This window comes from Alosa pseudoharengus, unplaced genomic scaffold (genome assembly GCF_046254945.1).
Source record: "Alosa pseudoharengus isolate Yale_2024_CS ecotype anadromous, Long Island Sound unplaced genomic scaffold, YU_APseudo_1.1 YU_APseudo_1.1_scf_24, whole genome shotgun sequence".
Taxonomy (NCBI): Eukaryota; Metazoa; Chordata; class Actinopteri; order Clupeiformes; family Clupeidae; genus Alosa; species Alosa pseudoharengus.
Window position 1 is genome coordinate 17199652 of NW_027468689.1, and position 22554 is coordinate 17222205.

General features: G+C 42.0%; 1 protein-coding gene across 1 annotated transcript in view; it reads left to right on the top strand.

The window, feature by feature from the left end:
• The first annotated feature begins 20616 nt into the window (after positions 1–20616).
• Positions 20617–22554, top strand: part of LOC143141969 (ceramide synthase 6-like) — a 15109-nt gene continuing 13171 nt past the window's right edge. The window contains exons 1-2 of the mRNA XM_076302654.1: positions 20617–20896; positions 22142–22247. Coding sequence (XP_076158769.1) covers positions 20727–20896; positions 22142–22247 — 276 coding nt within the window. The 5' untranslated portion in view covers positions 20617–20726. The remainder of the gene's footprint in view (positions 20897–22141; positions 22248–22554) is intronic.

Sequence of the window (22554 nt, forward strand, 5' to 3'; positions counted from 1 at the left end):
TTGTTGTTCGTCTGTTCCTATTTTTCTTCTCTTTCACATGTTAAAATTGTATTTTGGACGGGAAAGGTGATGTAATAGAATGACACATTTAACGGATTCAGTCTGGACCGAGAGAAGTCAGTGCTATGTGACAGTTGGACTCGACTTGGTATGCAGTTAGGAAAAGCTGTAAACATCTCCACTCTCTCTTCCCTATTTCTGTGTCGAATCTCCTCTACTGCCCCCTTGTCCACTATTTTATTCTATTTATCACACCTTCTATCTCTCAACTCTTCCCCATATCTGCGTTTAAACGTCTTTGCTGTCCCCTTGTCCACTATTCTATTCTCTCAACACATCCTTTTTTCGCCTCCGTTTAGAAAGAGTGTCTGAGACACACCCAATGATTTTATCAGTCCGACTCAATCGATCCTTCATGCCAGCTTGGGACAGACATCCCAAATTGGCCAGGATAACGAGACGCTTTCAGATCACTTCTTTGTTGTTGTTTTTTTTTTTGAGTATACGTCAGCGACTCTTATAAACTCTGCTGTCAGCTTGGTGTCTAGCCACTCGCCCCGAGGATATCAGTCTGGAATGAGGCGTGATGGAGAGACAAAGAGAGGGTTGGGGAAAGAGAAAAGGAGGAGGAGATCTGTTCTGAGCGAGACAGAGGTTTTTCTGTTATCAGCAATCAGCCTGAACTTTAGTGGAGCCTACTTTCACAAGACAGAGCACATATCTGTTCTTTCTACCCAGTGTTGACTAACTGATAGCGTTTTTTAAGGACTAATTTAAAAGCAATCTTTTAATTTATTGTCTCTATTTATGTCTCTATCAGATGTCTACACTTTGTCCATTTATGAGTGAAATGTGCAAGGGCGTAGGTTTGGTCTGAGCTTTGGTGGGGACACTACCCACTAACACCCCCCCCCCCTCAACTCTTTCACCAGCCACTATAGATATATAAAATGATTAAAATGTGCAAAAAATGATTAAAATGTGTATTGTCTAACTACTATCCATGATTAAAATGTGCTACTGTCCAACTTGATCTAACTATACTGTGTAGCCTACATAATCAGATTTTAATATGTACAGATATGTAGGCAGGGTTGGGTCAGATTACTTTGAAATGTAATCCATTACTGACTACAAATTACATGGCAATTTTTGTAATCAGTTACGTAATCAGTTGGATTACCAAAAACATGTAACGTAATCTGATTACTTTAGGATTACTTTTAGATTACTTCAATAAATATGTACCTTAAGTAAAAGACACCACCACTGAATTGATGAAAGAATTCTCATTCTATTTTACTCTTTATTATTTCATTACATCTAAGAAATCGCTTTGCTCTGAGTAAAGCATTCCTGTGTGAATTAACTGATCTTTTCCTCCAAAAATCTTAATATAGCCCCTTGTTTTAGTGATACCTTTTACTTTAAGGTCACCAGGTCCCATTGTCTGAAAAACACCCAAAACTAATACATTTCTATAGCTATTCTCCACTTTGGAGTGGTGTTTTGGTGGTTGAAATTTTCACCCCACCCCAAAATTGATCACTTCATGGATGTGATCATGGATCACTGTTCTCCAAACATGCACAACTCAGCCTAACCTTTATAAGGGCACACCTGGACAATGAATTTAGCTTTCGCTGGATTTTTTTGACCCAGGGACATGGCCTGAGATTAAATGACACCATGTCCATTTCAATTGTGGGGGTGAGAAAATTATTCCTTTGGGATGTTTTCCAACCAGGGGGACCTGGTGACTTTCTCAAAGTAAACGGTAACACTAAAACAAGAGACTACGTTAAAATTAGGAGGAAAAGATCAGGCAGTGTGCCGAGAGACCTGCCCCAATAGTAAATAAGTCAGTAAGTTAAAAGATAGCTAGGCTATCATAAAAAAAGTTGCATTGTTTGCATGATAAAATGTAATCAGGAAATCCCCAACAATGTAACTGTTATCTGATTACACATTTTTTTTATTGTAATCTGGGCTGATTATAGTTACTTGATTTTTGTAATCCGATTACGTAATCCAGATTACATGTAATCCGTTACTACCCAACCCTGTATGTAGGCTATATTTAACATTTAACATTTTTTTTCTATTTGGTCTGTTATGAAATCATGCATTGACCCATTTAAGCACAGCTCAGTTTTAAGAAACTTAAATACATGCATGCTTAGCATTTTGTGAAAAGAAAACATTAAGGCTACATTGACAAACTCTTAACTGTGAGCTGCCTGTATATTCTCTGATTCTAATAATTACAGATATCTAGGCGATGTAAGCACAGCTCAGTTTTAAGAAATGCTTAAAGCCGAAAGACCATGTTGAATTTTGCTACAATTTATTTAAAAACCGGTTTACTCTGGAACAGCTACAGTACTATACACGGGAATGCATTACACCCTTGTGTTCGGTAAGGTCTGCTGTTTATTCTGATATAGGCCTATGGTTTGTCATGTGTTGCGTGAAGAGTGTGTAGGCCTACGATATTCCACCGAGACGAATGGATGTGGGGATGGCGCAGAGAATAGGCTAATTATTAAATCTCTTGAAGTTATTTTTCTCGCGAACTGTTTATCACAGCAAATAGTGACTAGCTAGCACCGTTTAAAAGCTGAGAAAAGGCTTTTTCATGTGACACATGATGAGTAGCCTACTTCTCGAGGAGTTCAACAGAGAAGAATGGGTGAATTTGGACGCACTTCATATGCTTTGTAGAGCGCCATGCTGCGCAGGAGATTGCGGCTCACTGTAGTTATTATAGGTAACTTCAAATCAGCGCGATTTACCCTTAGGCTACTGCACATTACAATATCTGTACGAGATGATCCACAGCCAGGGCCGGAGTGGGGCCACTTTTCAGCCCGGGAGTTTCTGGCCCAAGACCGGCCCACGTTTTCCATAGTGGTGGAAATTGGATAAATGAAGCAACATTTCAGCTCTTACTATCCTGTAGTTTTTATTAGTAGCCTACCATGGTTCAACAAATGTGTAAAGGTTATATTAATTCACTTCAACTGAGAAGTTAAAAAAAATATTCCACTATTCCACAAGTTAACAAAAACAGAAAGAAAGAAAGACAGAAAGAAAGAAAGCCTTTGAAATGTAGCCTATCCCACGCTTCCACAAAGACGCATATTGAACTAATGTTTAGGCTACATGTTTTTTGCATGGGTAGGCTATATTGTTGTTTGGTGATTTAGCCTACTCCTTTACTACACCCTCTTCTAAGCAAACAAGGCATATAGGTTCATCGTGTAGCATACATATTTGGCTCTTTCTTACATTAAATACAGTAACTTTAATTTATCCTCTCTACTTGTCCCTGTAGTCATGGCCTCCTCATCACTAATTTCGGGCTCATCATTTTCAGTGGTTGACTGGTTGATCTGCTGCTCAGAGGCTACAATTTTTACCGCATAGGCCTACACAGATCAAACTTCAGTTTTGTTAATCGGATACAAAAGGCTAATATTTTAAGAAATGTAATATGTTGCTTGCAAATAGCTTGACAACGTTGCAAACGTCCAATATTAGCCCAATAACTGCTAGTAATCATTGCCTATAGGCTATCTCTCTTTACCAGTTGCCACTTTTGTCTGTAGGCCTAAACTAGAAGCTTGGCACATTTAGCAGCATTTACCTGGCCGTTTCAGTCCCTCCTGGCCTCTTTCTACCATCCATCCTTCCTGACGCTTATGACTACTGTAGGGCCGGCCCGGCTATCCGTATCAAACTTTTTTGGAAAAGACGGGCTATATGGACCCAACCAACTCTTTTTGGGAGGGGAGAACTCCCTCACACTGTAGGCTACAACCCATGCAGAGGCAACGGTGCCATGCACAGAATGCGGAATGTGTAGCCTACTTTAAGAGAAGTTAGACTAACGTGACAAATGTCAACATTTTTTTCCTCGACCGGCCCAAAAGTGAAGCGGCCCACCGGGAATTCTCCCGATTCTCCCGATTACCCACCCCGGGCCTGTCCACAGCACTGAAGTGAGAAATGATTTAACTCTTTGTGCAGCGCATGTGAGCGCTTTTTTCCACATTTCAACCTGAATATTGGTGGGGACATTTCAGTCAGTAATTTGACATTGGTGTGGACACGTCCTTCGGTCCCCACGCAAATCTACGCCCCTGGAAATGTGCCCCATCAGTTGTACATGGCCATCTAATTAAGTTTAATTAAATCTCTAAAGGATCTTCTTGACATGTTTTAGAACAGGACAAGATATTTTCAGTCTTTGGCTTCCAAATCAGCAGTAGTTTTAGGTTTCTGGTTTGACATATCTGTTTGATGCATCTGTCTCAGTCATTCATTATTTATCAGTAATTACTTATCATGATTAATAAAAATAAATTTTCTTCAGTCAGTTGAGATGAACATTGATGACTTCACCCACACCCATCGGTATGGAGATACAGATATTGAGTAACACAAACACTTCATAGCACAAGCTCACAGTGGGGAAGAGTTAACCAGCTTTCCCCTTCATCCTTATCCATCCTGGATAATGCATTAGGATTCCACCAGATTCATCCTCCACGCTCTGGGTATCATTTTGATGTCTGATGTGTAATGTACTTTCATGGTAGTGACAGATAATGCAGCCTGCCAACTCTAAAGAACAAACCCTGAATGACTTACAGGCCTGACTGATCTAATTTTTATGGGTATGTAAGTGGATGCAAAGATAACATTACATAACTTTTTTTCAATGCTGTTGTGTTCCAGCACCTGCATGTGCGTATGTCTATGTATATGTCTGTGTATGTCTGACTATCTGTGTGTGTGCGTGTGTATGTGACCAAATCAAATCCCACACTCTGGCCAGGATTAGTCTAATGACTTCACTCTCCTTCACTGAGGCAAGCCGATGATTTGCAGTTCTTGCTTCCAATACAACGAAATTGTCCACATACACAACACCTCCTTCGTCGTCTGAGCTGTTCCTACAACTGCTGAACTCTCAGCTGACGGCCGCCGGCGCTGATGCTCATCACATGCTCATTATTTTCTCGCTAAGCGCTCGGCAATCAAAGACAACGTGCCGTCGTGGCCGCCGCTGCGCATCCGGAGAGTGAAGTGTTTGTCCTCGCAAAGCCAGATTAGTCCAATCTCCCTCGCGCACCTGCAGATGAGGTGCAGCCAGGCTCTCGGACCGCCGTCAGACGCTAATGGAGAGCAGCTGGAGAGTGGAGACGAGCTTGGTGACAACACTGTAATGAGAGAGATTTAGAGAGAGAGAGAGGTGTTTCAGAATGGGGTCCCCCCCAACACACACACACAAACACACAAACACAAACACAAACACAAACACACACACTCACACCACACACATACAGACAACACACACACACACACATGCACCCCACAGCTTTCATATTGTGCGTTGGGCTGTTCTACCAGCCTTGTTTGTGCTGTTAAGTGGGAGCTGTGTTTATGTGTTTGTGTGTGGGTGTGAGTGTGTGTGTGTGTGTGAGTGTGTGTGTGTGTGTGTGTGTGTGTGTGCATATGTGTGTGGGTGTGTGTGTGTGTGTGTGTGTGTGTGTGTGTTTATGGGTTTGTGTATGTGTGTGGGTGTGAGTGTGTGTGTGTGCTTGTCATGTGGATATGCTGACTAATACTTCAGACAGCAACTGGTGTATGACATATGTGGTCATCAAACATAGGAGAGTGAGGACAGGCTAATGAATGCCTTCTGGACACAATTAACTTTAATTATAGCTCATTATGCGTTAACAATGTGTGTCTGTGGAAAAGACAGAGGAAGAGGGGTGGAAAGGGGGCGATGTAGAGCGATAGAGGGAAAGAGAGAGGAAGATAGAGAGGGAGAGAGAGATGAAGAAGGAGGGATGTAGAGGGAGAGATGTAGAGAGAGGGAGAGATGGAAAGGGCCTCTAAATATTGTAATGCTCACTGTTGTTGTTTGTGTAGTGATGTGGTGATAGTACACAGCCCTGTGGCAAGGAGCACTTTTAAATATTTGTGCTGTTGCTGAAGGCTTTCTCCTAAGGCTTGCTGAATGCTCACTGAGTTTCTCTGGCCTTAACGGCTGACGATGTTCACTCTCGATTTTATGCACCATTGATCCGCAAATTCCAGAGGTTATCTGACTTCCAAATGGGCCTCTTTTGTCCAGTAGAGACCCTCTGGAGGTAGTCTTTGATAAATATGAGGTAGACCACGGCAACCAGAGCGTAAAGCAAACAGGAGTGCTCTCAAGCACACATTGAATCGTTTCCCTGGAGACCTTTGCATGGGTTTTACACATTTTTATGCACATCTGTGTGAATGTGTGTGTGTGTGTGTGTGTGTGTGTGTGTGTGTGTGTGTGTGTGCGTGTGTGTGTGTGTGTGTGTGTGTGTGTGTGTGTGTGTGTGCAGCTTTCCAGCAGAGCTACCTTTGAAATCTTCCCGCTGTCACAAGATCAATACCTTGACTTCCAGTGACCTTCATATATTATCACACACTCTCCCTGACACACATACACACACACAAACACACACACACACACACACACACACACACACCACCACCACCACCAGCTGTGTCCATTTCTCTCAGATGGATGGTAGTTGTATCATTTTGTCATGACTGCAGAAAATGAAAATACTGATGACACCTGAATGTGACAGGATCGTGTGTGTGTGTGAGAGAAAGAGAGAGAGAGAGAGAGAACTGTGGAAGAAATTTTTATTTTCATTTTTAATGGTGACTGACAGTATACTGTTTTGCTTCACTTTAGGGACACCAGGCAAGCCTGATGCTTTTTCTCTATGAAACTTCCCCTAGCGTCTGTACGTGTCGATACGTGTGCGAGCCCTCGCTCGGTCTGAAGCTCTTTTCCTTTTCTTTGCATCTTCCGTCAAGGGTTTTCTCTGCTTCTTCCGCTAGCATTTCGTTAACCTGCCTCTGTGCTGGGGATGCAGGATGTAAACTGATCCTGCTTCTCGCGATGTCTGAGACTTTGTGAGACTGAAGGTCGGCGGGTCGGATACACCGAACTTGCAAGCGGGATATTCTTCCTACAGGTAGTAGGGGCGGGCGAGAGAGTCTTCATTCGCCCTGTATGAGTCATTTAACCATATACCGACTTACAAAAATGATTAATTAACACGAAAACGTTGCCTGGTGTCCCTTTAAATGAATTACTTAATAATCCTTAACACCTACATTCAGTAACAACTCATCCAAGTATATTTTCAAGCTCTCTATATCAAATTGTTTTTATTTGCTACAATAAACAACATCAGATGTGCTAGACTGATAAATATGCTTTGTTTATCTATTGCCAACAAGTTTCAAACTTGTTTTACTTTTTCTGACTTTTCAAGCAAGAATAATCATTTTGTTCCACTGCATGAAAATGGCATTATCTAAGTGCTCGCAAACAAGGCATTATCTGTTTAAAAGTGCACTCCCTCATCGATGTGTTTGGATGTGAATGTCTCTCTCAGGAGCAGTTAAAGAAATCCTTTTCAAAAACGAAGATCCTAATAGCTCTGCAATAGGCTTCCCTGGGAAAGGAAGAGACACACAAGGAATAATCAAAGCTGAGTTTTTCTCTGTTCTAGCTTAGAGCTCTCTTAGCTACACTGTAGAAGTCAAAGGTGGTTAATTATTTCTTGTCCCTGACACTTTGAGTTACTGTGACTTACCAGTGAGAGGTTGACTCCTAAGTACACTCACACATACATATTTTAAGGGTAACCAATGTCCCCTTTAACAGTCTGCAGTCCTGTGGATCAGTGGAGGCTCCTGGGGACTCATAGTCTATTCCTGCAGGGTTTGAATGGAAGGCAAAGTGGCACATAGTCTATTAATGAAATAATTCCAATGAGGGAATGTACATTTTCCTCTGCTTTAAGGTGCCCATCTCTTACTTTGAAACAGCTGCAATCAAAGGCCTTAGAAATCTTTGCTGTCACTAACAAAAACAAATGTAGAGCACACGCCCACACATCACAGCTCTTTCTCTCTCGTTCTCTCTCTCCCCTCCCCCCCCCCTCCCTCTCTCTATCTATCTATTTGTCCAGACACACCACACATACACATTCACACATGCTTAAAATGAGATACAACATGAGGGCAACGCTTTTTAAACACATACTCATCCTAATAGAAAAATCCACACAACCTCCTCAACACACTACACCATGCAGCTCACACCAATAAGGTCATTTAAAGATCAGCCGGTACCAAACACATTCACTACTTCTTCACTTACCATGTGTACATCTATTCTATCTTTCAAATTCACTGCATTGAGAGACTTTTTGAGATAGTCTTTTCTCAGTGAATGTATTCAGTTAATCATCATAGTTACAGTAAACAGTTACAAACTATTTCACAAAAGTGCAAGCTAAAAATGTACATGTTTAAAATCTGGACCGAACTGACAGTTTGAAACTTCTTGGCAGGGTTGCCAGGGCAGATGCAAATAAGTCTCAAGACCCTTACAAATTAACATTATTTTCATTTTGTTCAGTCTTCTGTCACAGAGGACAGGTGTTGCACGTAAAATACAGATCCTAATTCCTATAATCCTTCACATTTAATGATGTGTGGGATTGGGGATTGTTATGAAATTGCTTGATATTTTTCCCCAGAATGTTTAATAGTATGCTCAACAACAGGTCTGCTTGTTGTTAGCTTGGCGGGAGGTACTCTCGCAGGACTGAGCGTCGACAAAAAGCCCACATAACAGTCCAACCGCTGACACTATATTGCCGGACGCTTGAGCTGGACCTGAATCAGCACCATGGACAGCGCCCAATGCGTCTCACCTGCACAGGGCAACCAAGGGTCGACAAAGCCTGCCAACTTCTGCATAATATCCACGATGGTGTCACAAGCGGAGACACCGGGAAAAACAATCAAATTGATTTGTTGGAGGGAAAATGCGTCGGGCCGGTTCATTGTGTATATTATGGAGTAATAAAAAAAAACTGACTAACGAGAATTATGTATCTGTGTTCTCACATAAAAATCAAGCCGTAGGCTAACCATTCCAAATGAATTCACATTTCTCGTTCGGTATGAAGGCTATTTCAGCCTAATTTTGAGGCCAAGTGGAAATTACCTGGACTTGTGCTAGGGCTTTCGAGGCCAGATCTCCATTCCCATACACTGTTATATTTCCACAAAAGGCACAGAGTCCGCGAGTGGACATCCGTGCTTTTGCCCTGACTTCTCTAACAGACAAGCAAACAATGTCAGTGCCACAATTACATACAAATGCAACCGCAAATTTGGTCTGCTCTTGGCAGTCAGCCATATGCAACTGGCAAACCAGTTCGGTTTCCCTTAGCAGCTAGGCTTATTCAAGGCGCTTAAGATGTCACTCTCTATGGACAGGCGCAGTGAAGCGGGCTCCGTGCTTGTGTCTGAAGTCACTCTGTCATGTAATGAAATTAAGCGCCGCGCGTATCCCCTGCGAGCTTGATATTCTTTTTTCCCTCCACCTCCGACGCCTCTCCCCTCTTTTGGGATCTCTTTGTATTCGTTTCTCTATTCCCTCTGTTCTCTAATCCCCTTTCTCTCTCTTTCTCACTCTTTCTTGGCTTTTAAAACACCCCCCCCCCCTCAACCTCCATCTTTTGCTCTTTTGTCTGTTGCGTTTTGCACTTTCTTGATCGACATTTTCCTGGAACCGGACCGGTCTGTTGCCCTCTATTTGCGAACATACAGTAGGCCTATGTTAACCCTGGGGACGCAAAATGCGCGCGCGAGTGTGTGTGAGTGTGTATGTCTGTGTGTGTGTCTGTGTGTGTGTGTGTGTGTGTGTGTGTGTGTGTGTGTGTGTTAGCCTAGAAATCTAGACACACCCTAGCGGCGGCAAATTAATTTGCTCAGCCTGTACGTCTAGTAGCAAACCATAGGGATTTCTATTGGCTAACACCGTGGATGTTATCCAATCACAGCGCTCTATTTTGTTAGAGAGTCTTAAGGCGGGCTTAACAGGATAACAACAGTCCTGCGACGGTGAACAACAAGGAAGGTGGGTATGGCGAACGAAGAGCGGTTGTTTGAATCGGCGTTGGCGTCAACTTTGGAGGAGTTGGACTTGTGCTTTTCTTTGAAAGTTGAGCAACACAATGCACTTAAGTTATTCCTTACGAAGAAGGATGTATTTGCCGTTTTGCCGACCGGATACGGATATGGTCGTAGCGCTGGCCTTTTGCATGCCTAGGCAGTTTGAAAGACAATTCTCTGCCCGCCCCTTGGATTAAGCGAGGTGAATGGCTCGATTGTGTGTGCGTGTAAAAGACAGAGGGAGAGAGAAATAATTTTAATTTGATTGATCATGGATGTAACCAGTAGCCCAGGCTAGTAAGTCCTTGGTCTAAAGAACGATCCACATATTTGTCTATCCACATATCATCTCATTTCATTCAGACTCGGATTTCTTTGAACTGAACTATTTCTACAAAAGTATATATGTCGTTGGATAAGTCAAACTCTTTCATCACGTCTGTTAGTAGAACCGGACGGACATCTAACATCCTGCCCTGGAGGACTTCCAAATGATTTCGACCCACCCAGCAGGAGTCTTATCACATCAATGGGGCTGCTCTTTTAGATCACAGCGATTGCCCGGCCGAGCCACCTGCGGCTCCTGATTACCTACCACCCCTGGTCAATGGACAGACACTGGATAGCGGCGATGAGTGAAGGGGGAGGTGGTAGATATTGTCCAGAGGCAGACGAACCTTAATCGATCAAAAATTGATCTGCTCCTTTCCTATAGCGTGCTGATGTCCGATCTAAAAGGAAATGCATACCTTTCCGTCAGTTTTCTGTCGGTAGTGGTGCAGTGGCTTCAGAGAAATAGCCTACTGCGCATCTTGCAAAGTGTGAGCGAATCGATGTGGCGCATATGGTAGGCTGCATCCAAATCCCACTGATGGTTATGAAGTTACTGATTATATAATTAAAGTGTTATGATATTACGGTCTGACATTTGGGAACCAATTGCTTGTGAGCTTCGCTGTCTAGCCGCTGTCGGTTACTGTCACTATTTGTGTGCGTCCGTCTATCTATTTGTGTGTGTGTGTGTGTGTGTGTGTCTGTGTGTGTGTGTGTGTGTGTGTGTGTGTGTGTGTGTGTGTGTGTGTGTGTGTGTGTGTGTGTGTGTCTGTGTGTGTGTGTGTGTGTGTGTGTGTGTGTCTGTGTGTGTGTGTGTGTATGTGTGTGCGTGTGTGTGTGTGCGTGTGTGTGTGTGCATGTGTGTGTGTGTGTGTGTGTGTGTGTGTGTGTGTGTGTGTGCTATGCTCCAAATCTGCTCATCACAAATGCAATCAATCCACGCAGCCAATCCCCTTACCCTTGGCGTATCGCGCACCGCGTTTCCATATCCCCTTCTTCTCTGTCACACGCGCCGTGCCAGGGCGGCTCACATCCAGCTCCCGATGGCAGCCACTCAAGGCAGCGTGAGATTTAATCAGCGTCACGCCAAGCAGGTGCTTCATCAGAGGACAACTGTGCCCTCTACCGGTCGATAGGAGGAATGACAATGCAAAAAATAGGACTTCAGGAAGCTTACAGTGTACAGTGATGACAGTGGGCTGACATTCACACACACACACACACACACACACACACACACACACACACACACACACACACACACACGTGACGTGCATGAAAGCAAGTATATCACTCATTTCTCTGCACCGCATCAAAAGGGACTGGGTGACACTGGGGTGCGGTGTCTGTGAGTGGAGACCCATAAATCAATAGAGCAGGCAGTGTGTGTGGAACAGGGCCACATGCCAAGAAGCGTGGAGTGTGTGTGTGTGTGTGTGTGTGTGTGTGTGTGTGTGTGTGTATGTGTGTGTGTGTGTGTGTGTGTGTGTGTGTGTGTGTGTGTGTGTGTGTGTGTGTGTGTGTGTATGTGTGTGTGTGTGTGTGTGTGTGTGTGTGTGTGTGTGTGTCCTCTCCTGTGCCTGGCCAGAGATCTTTGAGAGAGGAGGAGAGTAGAGTAGAGGAGAGGGTTCAGATTGCCTCTCTCCCAGAGAATACTAATGAGAGATGGTCAGGCCCACTGCCCAGCCAGCTCCCCCTGTAATTAAATCTCCCGTCCTCAAAGGTCAGTGTCATTGAAAGTGTATGTGTGTGTGGGGGGTGTGTGTGTGTGGGGGGAGGGGTGAGCGGGGGGGTGACGGGGGGTGTGTGAGGGTGAGTGTATGAACAGATGAGGGTGAGTGTGTGTGGGTGGCGGTATATGTATAGTTGAGTGTGTGTGTGTGTGTGTGCATGTGTGGGTGAAAGTGTGTGTGGAGCACTGTGAGGGTAAATGTATGAGCAGGTGAGGGTGAGTGTGTGGGTAGTGGCATGTGTTTAGTTGACTATGTGTGTGTGTCTGTGTGTGTGTGTAAGAGAGAGAGAGAGAGAGACACACACACAGAGAGAAGAGAATTGATAGAGAATGTCAATGCCAAAATCTAAAGTGACTTCTTTATTGTCTATGCTTTCCTACTTCATATTGGTACACCGCACAATCACTTTTCTCTTGTTTCTTTTGACCTTAGCTAGAAATCAATGCTGTTTCATCCTGTTATATTGTATTTGCTAGAGGCCATCCCTCTGTCATTTAAACAATCCAAATACTTTAAAATCCTTCCACTTGAGGGCTGAATGAATTCAGGTTACGAATAATCAGTCATCTTCTGTTGGTTATATCTCTCATTGCCATCCGTTTGGAGTGAGCACTTGTGCTTTTAAGGTCTCTCTCAAGGTTACCCAGTCTCGTTAAAGACATGGTCAAACATTCGCCATGGCAACCTACCTCGTACAGTTACATCACATGCTGAATTGTCCACTTCAGATTAGAGCCAAGAAAGGGTCGAATTCACATCAAATTAATTTGAGGCCAAATCCAAGCCACCTCAGGGACAGATTTACATCAGACCTAAACACGATCCCTACCCTACCAGAGTTATCTGTCATCAAGGACGTCACTTTCTTTATAAATAAAAAAACATCTTTTGAATCGTTCCTTACTCTTTACATTTCTGCGGCACCTTTGAGCTGGATTCCTCCTTTCATTCTCCAATGTCAGTCTGTGCTCGGCACATGAAAGCGCAGGGAGATATTTGCTGTAGCCCTGCCACAAAACCTGCGTCAGAACTTCAACAAAGACTTTAGGATGGGAAGGAGCACTGGCAAAGATGAGGCTTTGAAGCAGAAATCTCCATTTCAAAGATTCTTGTCACATACTCACAGTCAAAGACAGTCCAAATGACTCATAACCGTTTCTTAGCCGTTTCCCTGCTTTATGGGCAAACATGGAGGACGCTGCTTGACACTTAGGCCAATTAATCCTTTCTGTGTGTCATTTGGGCTTACACCCTCTCTACACAGCAGGGGATCCTGCAGGCACACACAGTGCAAGGTACACTTTTCCTCTCATAATGATCGAAATGAGCCCCAATAATATGTGAATTTGCATCCTTGGCAAATCCAAAGCAGTTATAACTATCCACCAGCCATTGCAACTAGTGAAACATTTACAGTAAAGTCAAGTTAAAAGTTAATTGAAAAAAAAAAACAAGTGTAAACACTGTTGTAAACAGTGTAACAAATGTAACAAATGTAAACACTGAATTAGGTATGTAGTCCTATGTAATCCTAATGTAATGTTATGTTATGTTAAGGTCAGGGTCAAATTTCCTGAGAGCTGTGTAGCCTACTGTAAAACCTGAGACTGTGCAGCCTGCACGTTCTGAACAGACACGCCCACTTCAGCCCTGCACAGCTTCCCCGGAGTTTTAGCTACACCTGGGAATAATCACTAATTAACGTCACCCTTTATATTCAGTTGAAGCACCTCACACCAACGTGAGGTATTGTTGTTTGTGACTCTACTAAGCCTGTATACTGGTTAATTCTGAACTCTAGTTTTGACCTGTTTGCCTGACCTTGGATTACTCTTTTGGATTACTCTTTTGGATTACTCTTTTGGATTCTCCCTTGGATTACTCTTTTGGATTACTCTTTTGGATTACTCTTTTGGATTCTCCCTTGGATTACTCTTTTGGATTACTCTTTTGGATTACTCTTTTGGATTACTCTTTTGGATTCTCCCTTGGATTGTTTATCGGATTGTTTATCGGACTTGTGACCTGTTGCCTGAACTTTATTAAATAAACTTGCTCGCTGCATTTGAGTCTGAGGTTCATTCGTTACACCTACTGCTGTAAGTAACTGTAACGGTTGCTATAGTGATGTCAAAGTAAAGAAAGCACAGTGAAATTAAAGGTCAAAATCACCAAAAGAAAAGACAATAAACAATTGCAGACAATAAACAAAATCAAAACAAACAAAAACAATTCCATAGCTAACATATTGGTACCAAACACTTTGATATCAAGTGGAGAATTGTAACTAGTGGGACACTGTAAGAAAACTCCTGTAGCTATCCATTTTCTTTGTTTTCATTGGCTTTAGGATGTCACTTACTAGCTCTTACAAGTATGTTTGCTATTCTCACAGTTCTTGACAGGTAATCATCCTGATGCCATATAGATGACATTTGATAAATTCCCCAAAAATTCCCCCAGAGACCAAATTAGACAGGCATGCCTGAGAGATTGTTTGCAAGAGTTTGGCCCATGCATGCTAACATGCAGCAGCAGAGGGTTAGGGGGATCAATAAAGAATCATTACATTACATAACACTGTACAGAATTAGTACAAGCACAATAAAAACATATCAATCCTCCTATCCAATGAAAATGCGAAATCACTCAGTCATTTTAGACATTTACGAATGACCTGTGCTGTAGCCTAATCTTGGAAGTGGGAAAAGGAAGTGACATAAATTGACTTTGTTTTGGTCTGGCTGCTGGCTATAAACAAAAAGTGAAAGGCATATATGATTCTAAATGTCTCACTGAATTGCATTATGCACACTCACTGGTATATGCTAGACAAAAAGTACCAAAACATGATTAGTTCATAGATTTCACATGTAAATACATCTTATACAACCCCACCCCCATCTTGCTTGTTCATAATTCTGAGAAATTCTTGAATTGTGTGCATGTGTGTGTGTGTGTGTGTGTGTGTGTGTGTGTGCGTGTGCTTGTGTGTGTGCATGTGCATGTGCATGCATGCGTACATATTAGAGATGTCCGATAATATCGGCCCACCGATATTATCGGCCCGATATTAGCATAAAAATGTAATATCTGTTAATATCGTTATCGGATTTTTTTTGCCTTAAAACCGATAAAATAATGCTTGCGTTACACCCAAATAGTGCCTATGCGCTCCTGAAGCGTTTACCGGCGCACAGATGATGACCTCATCAAGCTGCGTCTTGAAGCATACAAACAAGCATGGATGGCTGCAGTAACAAACTTGCTCGCTCTGTTTCAACATTATGTCTGTGGTTTGGAATTGGCCATGGCCGTCGTAGCCCCTTGAGTTGGCCGTGACGCCCCTTTGAAAATCAGAGGTTTACAGGCCACGGTGGCCTTGGTGCCCCCTTCTTTAAATATTCTGCTTTGCGTCCTACTAATAGCGATATATATTTAGCCTATGGCCAAATTACGCAGTGGAGAAAGTGACAGCGCAAGAAAGTGCGTCCAAATTAACCCATGCTTCTCAGTTGAACTACTCGCGAAGTAGCCTACTCATCACACAGACATCACAAGTATCACATGAAAGAGCTTTTTCTCAGCTTTTAAACGATGTTAGCAGCTAATTGCTGTGGTGAACGGTTCGCGAGAAAAGTAAATAATATCATTCAATCATATATTCTACTGAAGGTTTTGCGTCCATCTCCCTACCCATTCATCTCGGTGGAGTACTTCAGATCCCTTTGTTTAACATATGACAAACCATATATCAGAATAAACAGCAGACCTTACCGAACAGAAAGGTGTAAATCAGTCCCCTGTACAGTTAGCCGTTCCAGACTAATCCCGTTTTGAATTTGCAGTACATTTCAACATACATTGATGTCTCCAAACTTGGGATTTAAGTTTTACACTGTGTTTAAATGGTTCCACATTATTTCATAACGGGCCAAATACAAAACAAATATTACAAATGTCGCCTAGATATCGGTAAATCAGAGGACAGCTGACTGTAAGAGTTTGTGAAAGTAGCCTTAATGATCACAAAATGCTAAGCATGCATCTAGGCTATTTGAGTTTCTTAAAGCTGAGCTGTGCTTAAATTGTTCAATACATGATTTCATAACAGGCCAAATATAAAAAAAATGTTAAATATAGCCTAGATATCTGAAAATATTAGATGATCAGATGATTTACAGTTATATGTAATATGTCATGTTTTATGTTTTTGTATACAGTGATGCAGGTCTACTGCAGTGAATACAACTTTGATCATTTTTATAGCCTACTACTGTATAGTTAACTTTGGCCTTGGTGCCCTGACATGTGGCCTTTGTGCCCCCCACCAAATATGCCCAACTGAAGGCCAAGTGGCCTTGCCCCTAAAATGGTGAAATTCCAAGCCTGATTGTGGGTATGGCCCGTTATGTACTTCACCTCAAGCCTGAAGTATTTTTTGTAGCTCAAACAAATGTTTTCAAAATTGTGCAGTATAGTTGCTTGCCACATTGTACTTGACTCATATTTGTGCATTCATTCAATTAAGGTGATTGAGTTTTAGTTAAAGAAACAGTTCATGAAGCATCCTACAAATGCAGGCTCATTTAACACAGAAAAAGGGTAGCCTGTCATACACTATGCCTGTTATTTTAGTTGGCTTTACATTCTGCTATGTTGCACATAGTTGTTCAGGTACAATGTTTTATCATTTGTGAAGAAGTCAAATTTGCCCTATTTGTTGTGGGCATTGTCAAGATTATCTCAGGGAGAGTGTAATCCAAACTGTTGTTTGAGACAATTAAAAAATAAAAAATAAACATGGCACTTTTTCCCTAAATTAAGTTGAAGTATTTTTCTTATTTTGCACAGACAATGTTAACATTTGGAAAGCCTTGTTGCATTCAAGAATGCATCCAGTGGGGCATCACAATAACATTAAGCATGTTGTGTTAATTCCACAACAGGAGATATGTGATGTTACCTAAATTAGTTTTGAGGAAAAATAACCCACATATCGACATCGGTATCGGCTGATATCGGAATCGAAATTTGAGAGTTGGACAATATCGGCATATCGGATATCCCTAGTACATATGTCTACTGTGTGTGTATGTGTCATACGTATGATAACTGTGAATGTATGTGTGTGCGTGTGTATCTGTTTATGCACATGTGTGCATATGGAATGGGTTAATATGGCCCCTGGAGGCAAACATATGCAAAAAAATGGTCATCCTAGGCCCTACGGTTCTCAAGATATTCATAGAAAACTCTGTTGGTGTACAGTCACTAAATGTACACATAAATTCATTTATTGTATGGCCCCCCATGAACGAAAGACCACAAAACTTGGCATGCATTCAGAGGGTGTCATAATGATCCTACACTTTCAATTTTGTGTAGTTTTGAGCCAGAGATATTGTGATTACAACACCTAATTTTTGCTTTTTAATTTTTAACCAGGTGGCGCTATACATGAAATGAGTGGTTATGAGATGGGTTGACATGGTCCCTTAAGACCAACATACAAAAAAAGGTGGTCCTCCTAGGCCCTACAATTCTCGAGATATTCACAGAAAACTGTGTTCGCTCTACCCTCCTTTCGGGGGTCCAGTCCAGCGGGGGGGGGGGGGGGGGGAACGGGGGGGGATGGATCAAAACAAACGAAAAACAATGGTTCCATGCTATCCTTGTTGGGCTACAGCCTACGTTCAGCCTACGTTCAATGTTCAAGGCCCTACTGTATGCAATTTGCTTTTGAGCAGGATCTTACAAGAACATTTCAAAATGAATGGAAAGACACAGTGATAATGAGATTTTGCACTCAGCTGTAGCCTATAGGCCTGCTAGTTGTGAGTCTGTTATAGCCTATTTACTTGTATTGTAGCCTATGCAACTATTCTATTAAACGCTGTGTGCTAGTCTATTAAACACTATAGGCTATGACCGCTATGTTCTATGCGCTATTTTCCCCTATGATCATATTGTTTCAGTTATCCAAAAGGCTCGAAGGATGCTCTTTATTATATGGCAAAATAACTAATAAAAGTGAGGTGAGGTGGCCCCCTGTCAGTGCTCATGCCACCCCCCCCACCCGTTGCTCTCTGGCACCGACCCTGGCAGAGGTTTATATTGGGATGTCTAACATGAGGGGTCAGCATATCTAATCTGTTGACTGATTATGGAAGGAGTCTCTTGCTTTCAGATGTTTTTCCAGGTAATGTACAAGTGACGGGATAGACGAAAAATACTTTTAGAAAGAAGTATTCTGTAGTATTTTGAAAATACAAAAATACAGTATTTTATTTTGATACATTTTTTTGCTGCTGTATTTTGTAGCTTATTTTGATACATTTTTAAGGTGGGTATTTGGTATATTATTTGGAAATACATTTTGATGTATTTGTGCCCATCCCTGCATACAGTACATACATACAAACATACATACATACATACATACATACACATGTGATGGATTGCATACAGCATGCATTGCACATACATGCATTGATGTGTTCATACATGCATACGAACAGGGATGTAGTGGTAAAATAAAAGGTGGGTAAACTATGAATTCTGTGATCACGGTGAGGTGGACTGCACCATGCGGTATTGGATTTTTAAAAAAGGCATTCAGAACATGTTTGATAATGGTGAAAGTTACTGTCCAATGTTTATAACAATACCAGTGGTATTCAATGGTTCCTAGGGTGTTGATGAGTGTACATATTGTGAATGTGGATAATACAGTGTGCTTTTTTAATGTTAAAAGTTACAATTGGTGAATAAACTCTTTTGAGAGGTGGATAAACTCTAGAGGTGGATAAACTCTATTTCTGAAATGTCAGAGGTGGATAAACTGTGTTTACTCGCGTTTAGCCTGCACTACATCCCTGTATACGAACATGCATTTCCTGTATTTGATCCATGTATTCATATGCATTTACAGACATACAGAAAATGTTTCAGTGCAAAACACGTTTTTTATTTGTTTTTTTTTGTTTTTTGGTGTGTGTGTGTGTGGGGGGGGGGGGGGGGAGGGCTTGATTGTAGTCCTCTTTCAGAAAAGTTCTTTTGAGCCTGAAAGGTCTTCCTCCTCACTCACATCATGTGTGGGCCCACACAGCATGTAGTCTGAAAAGAAAAACGTCCAGCACAGTCAAGGACAACACTGAGTGAATCATTCCCTTGGATATCACTTCAAGTCTAGGTTTCGTATACAGTTTAGTTACAGTATAACAGTAACTCCGCTTTTAGGTACTTGTGGGACACAAATGATCCGACCAGTATGTTTGGATTCTATTTATTTTCTGTTTTACAGTTGTGCTCATAAGTTTACATACCCAATACACATGCTAAAGTTGACTAAAAAGAGGATTTAAAGAATCATCTTTTGGAAATTGAATTGAATAATTTCTCGTAAATAAATAAGTGTTCTTCCTTAAAATACAGGGACCATACAGTACGTATACATACCCCTATGTTAAATTCCCATAGAGGCAGGCAGATTTGTATTATTTATATTATTTAAAGGCCAGTTATTCCATGGATCCAGGATACTATGCATCCTAATAAAGTTCCCTTGGCCTTTGGAATTAAAAGAGCTCTACATCATCACATACCCTTCACCATATCTTACGATTGGCATGGGGTACTTTCCCTACCAATCTCTAGGTATGGTGAAGGGTATGTGATGATGTCGGGCTATTTTAATTCACAAAGAAAATTGGTGTCCTTAAAGGTTGGATTTTCCCTCATTTTTAAATTAAGATACATTTCCAAAATATTATTTTTTTTTTATTCCATATAAAATATGTACAAATAGGCAACAATTGTATTTACATTAGCCTGTTATCCTACATCAATATTGTTGGCTATAAAGTGTTCAACCAAGTCTTGTGGTGTCCAGAAAGCCTATGACACCAAAAGCAACAATATTTTATTCTGAATTGTAGCTGATTAGCCTTTAATGGAGAAACAATTCAGTAGAGCTGTAACAATTTGTGACGACCTTCTTGCCCTTTCATGTGGATCGATTTTTTTTTTTTTAATCTTTGACAGCAAAATCTATACGGCCATTGTGCCTTTAAATTTATAGGCGCAGAGAAATAAAATATTTGATGTATTTTGTTTTCACGGCCGCGGGGTGTCGCTTGAGTGTTCTTTATTTACCTTGGTTTACACACGTTGTCCGGGAACAATTGAGCGATGCTGTATGTCCATTCAGCGTTGAAGATTTTTCTAAATACAAATATAAATAACCTATAAACCTATTCCCATTGTTATGGAAAAAACATAAGGATAGTTGAAATCAACCCTATTTAAATGTAATATTTTCGCTTCTATAATAAGGTGCAACAATACAGAGCAACCGAGACACAGACAGACACATAGAGCGAGGCAGATTTGTGAGCACCAATCACTCGCCGAGGAGGAGTTCACATCGTCTACCACTGTCCACATCTTTGTTGAGGAGAGGAGGCAAGTGTGTGTCCATATCATAGGCGACCAGCCGGCGCATCTCTCGGGAGAAGGACATTGAAAAGACATCTCGCCAACACAGCTGGCATCAACGACATTTCGAGGACAGACTGAAATAGGCTATAAGCCAGTTCGCTTGGCAACACAATGACCAGCTTCCTTGCGTGGTTCTGGAATGAGAGATTCTGGCTGCCTCACAATGTAACTTGGGCTGATCTGAAGAACACAGACGAGGCTGTATACCCCCAGTCGGAGGATTTGTATCTGGCTGGCCCTCTTGCTTTCTGCATCATCATGGTCCGGCTTCTGTTCGAGAGGTAATTGGAGATCGCTCGACTTTCTAAAGCCCAATATAGCCCACACGAGTCTACATGACTGGGCCACTTTCTTGGCTACAGGAATGCCGTTGCGTCGGCTACATCTCCGACCATATCATCCATAGCCTACTAGCTTTGTTGGTTTGGTTCGCTGTCATGCGGACTGCAAAAAGGGGGCATGGGTGAGAGACAGCGGGGACGCACCTGTCCTGTTAACCGGAGATGCTTTGCTTTGGGATCAATCGTGGGAGGTGGTTATGTTTGGACTAGACAAAAGCCAGCAGGAACAACATAATTTGCGTTGTCTCTAGTGCGGGACAGCCCGTGTAAGCCAGTAAGCATGCGAGGAGAGGAGCTGTCTGACAAGTGAACTGAACTGTGCTATTCCCTCAGATAGCTTACTGCCTTTTCTTGGTCCTCGTGGTGTGACCTTGTACTGTCTTGTACTGACCTAGATTGTGTGACACGTAGTGATAGGGTTTGATAATTGTCTCTACACATATGAATCATATAGTGACCTCAAAATATGTATTCATCTTAACTGTCTCACTGCACCTGCAAAATGTATAACTTTACACAAGGGAAAGCTTATTTCCTAATGTGAAATGTTGACACAGCTCAGCTGAAAGTCTCAGTGTAAGCGACAATAGAAAGACAACAACAACAAAAAAACATTTGCTGGGCATGGATTATAGTTTCTCCTTTCTTGTGCAATAATAATCAAGGAATAGTATCAGCCCCTGGAGAGAACATGGAATAGTTTTACACATTGCTCTGTTAACATCTGAATGCAAAACAATATGGAACTATTTTCTGGTGTGGTATGTAAATGACGGATATATCTCAATATCAAGCACCTTACTGCTTTGACTAGGAATTCAAATACCTGAGCAATGGGGAATAGTAATAGTCAGAGCTGTCTGTGTTTAGGCAACACACCAACTGACAATAGGGTGGAAAAGACCTTACTACTCAACTCAACAAGTTATAATTGTTTACATAATGTTGAGCCTTTGTTGGTAGGAAGTCTAACTTTCTGATAGTGGGCTGCTGGACCAGCTGATACCTGACTCTGTGCTTGTCCAGGCTATAACAAGCCTGTGTATTCCCCTTTAAAAGGTGTGTTTCAGTAGTCCTTATAGTCTGTACAACTTTCTGAGAAGGCAGGAATTTTTTGCTAGGTGTGAGGACCAGCACTGCTCATGATGGTGCGTGTGTGTGTGTGTGTGTGTGTGTGTGTCTCAGGCTGATCGTTAGGCCGTTGGTGTCTGGCCTGAGGATTGAGGTGAAGGAGGCGCAGAAGGCTCCGCCCAATGCCATTCTGGACAAGGTTTACACTGCCATCACCAAGGTAACACCCATTACCATCCAAACTTTACCTTAATCCTAGAGAAAAAGCAACGTTTACGCCACAGTCGCCATGTTAACAGCTCTTACCACCTCCCCCAAGACAAAAACAAGGCTTACTCCACTACTATCTTCATATTAACAGCCCCTACCCTGTCAAACTGCCCCCAATCCCTAAGACAAGCTGAGGCTAATCAGCATAAACTTAACCTATTGACTTTTGACCTTGCCGAAAACAGACTCAGAAATGTTCAACACAACACAGGTTACACATGTACATACTTACACATACACTTACACTCACACTCACA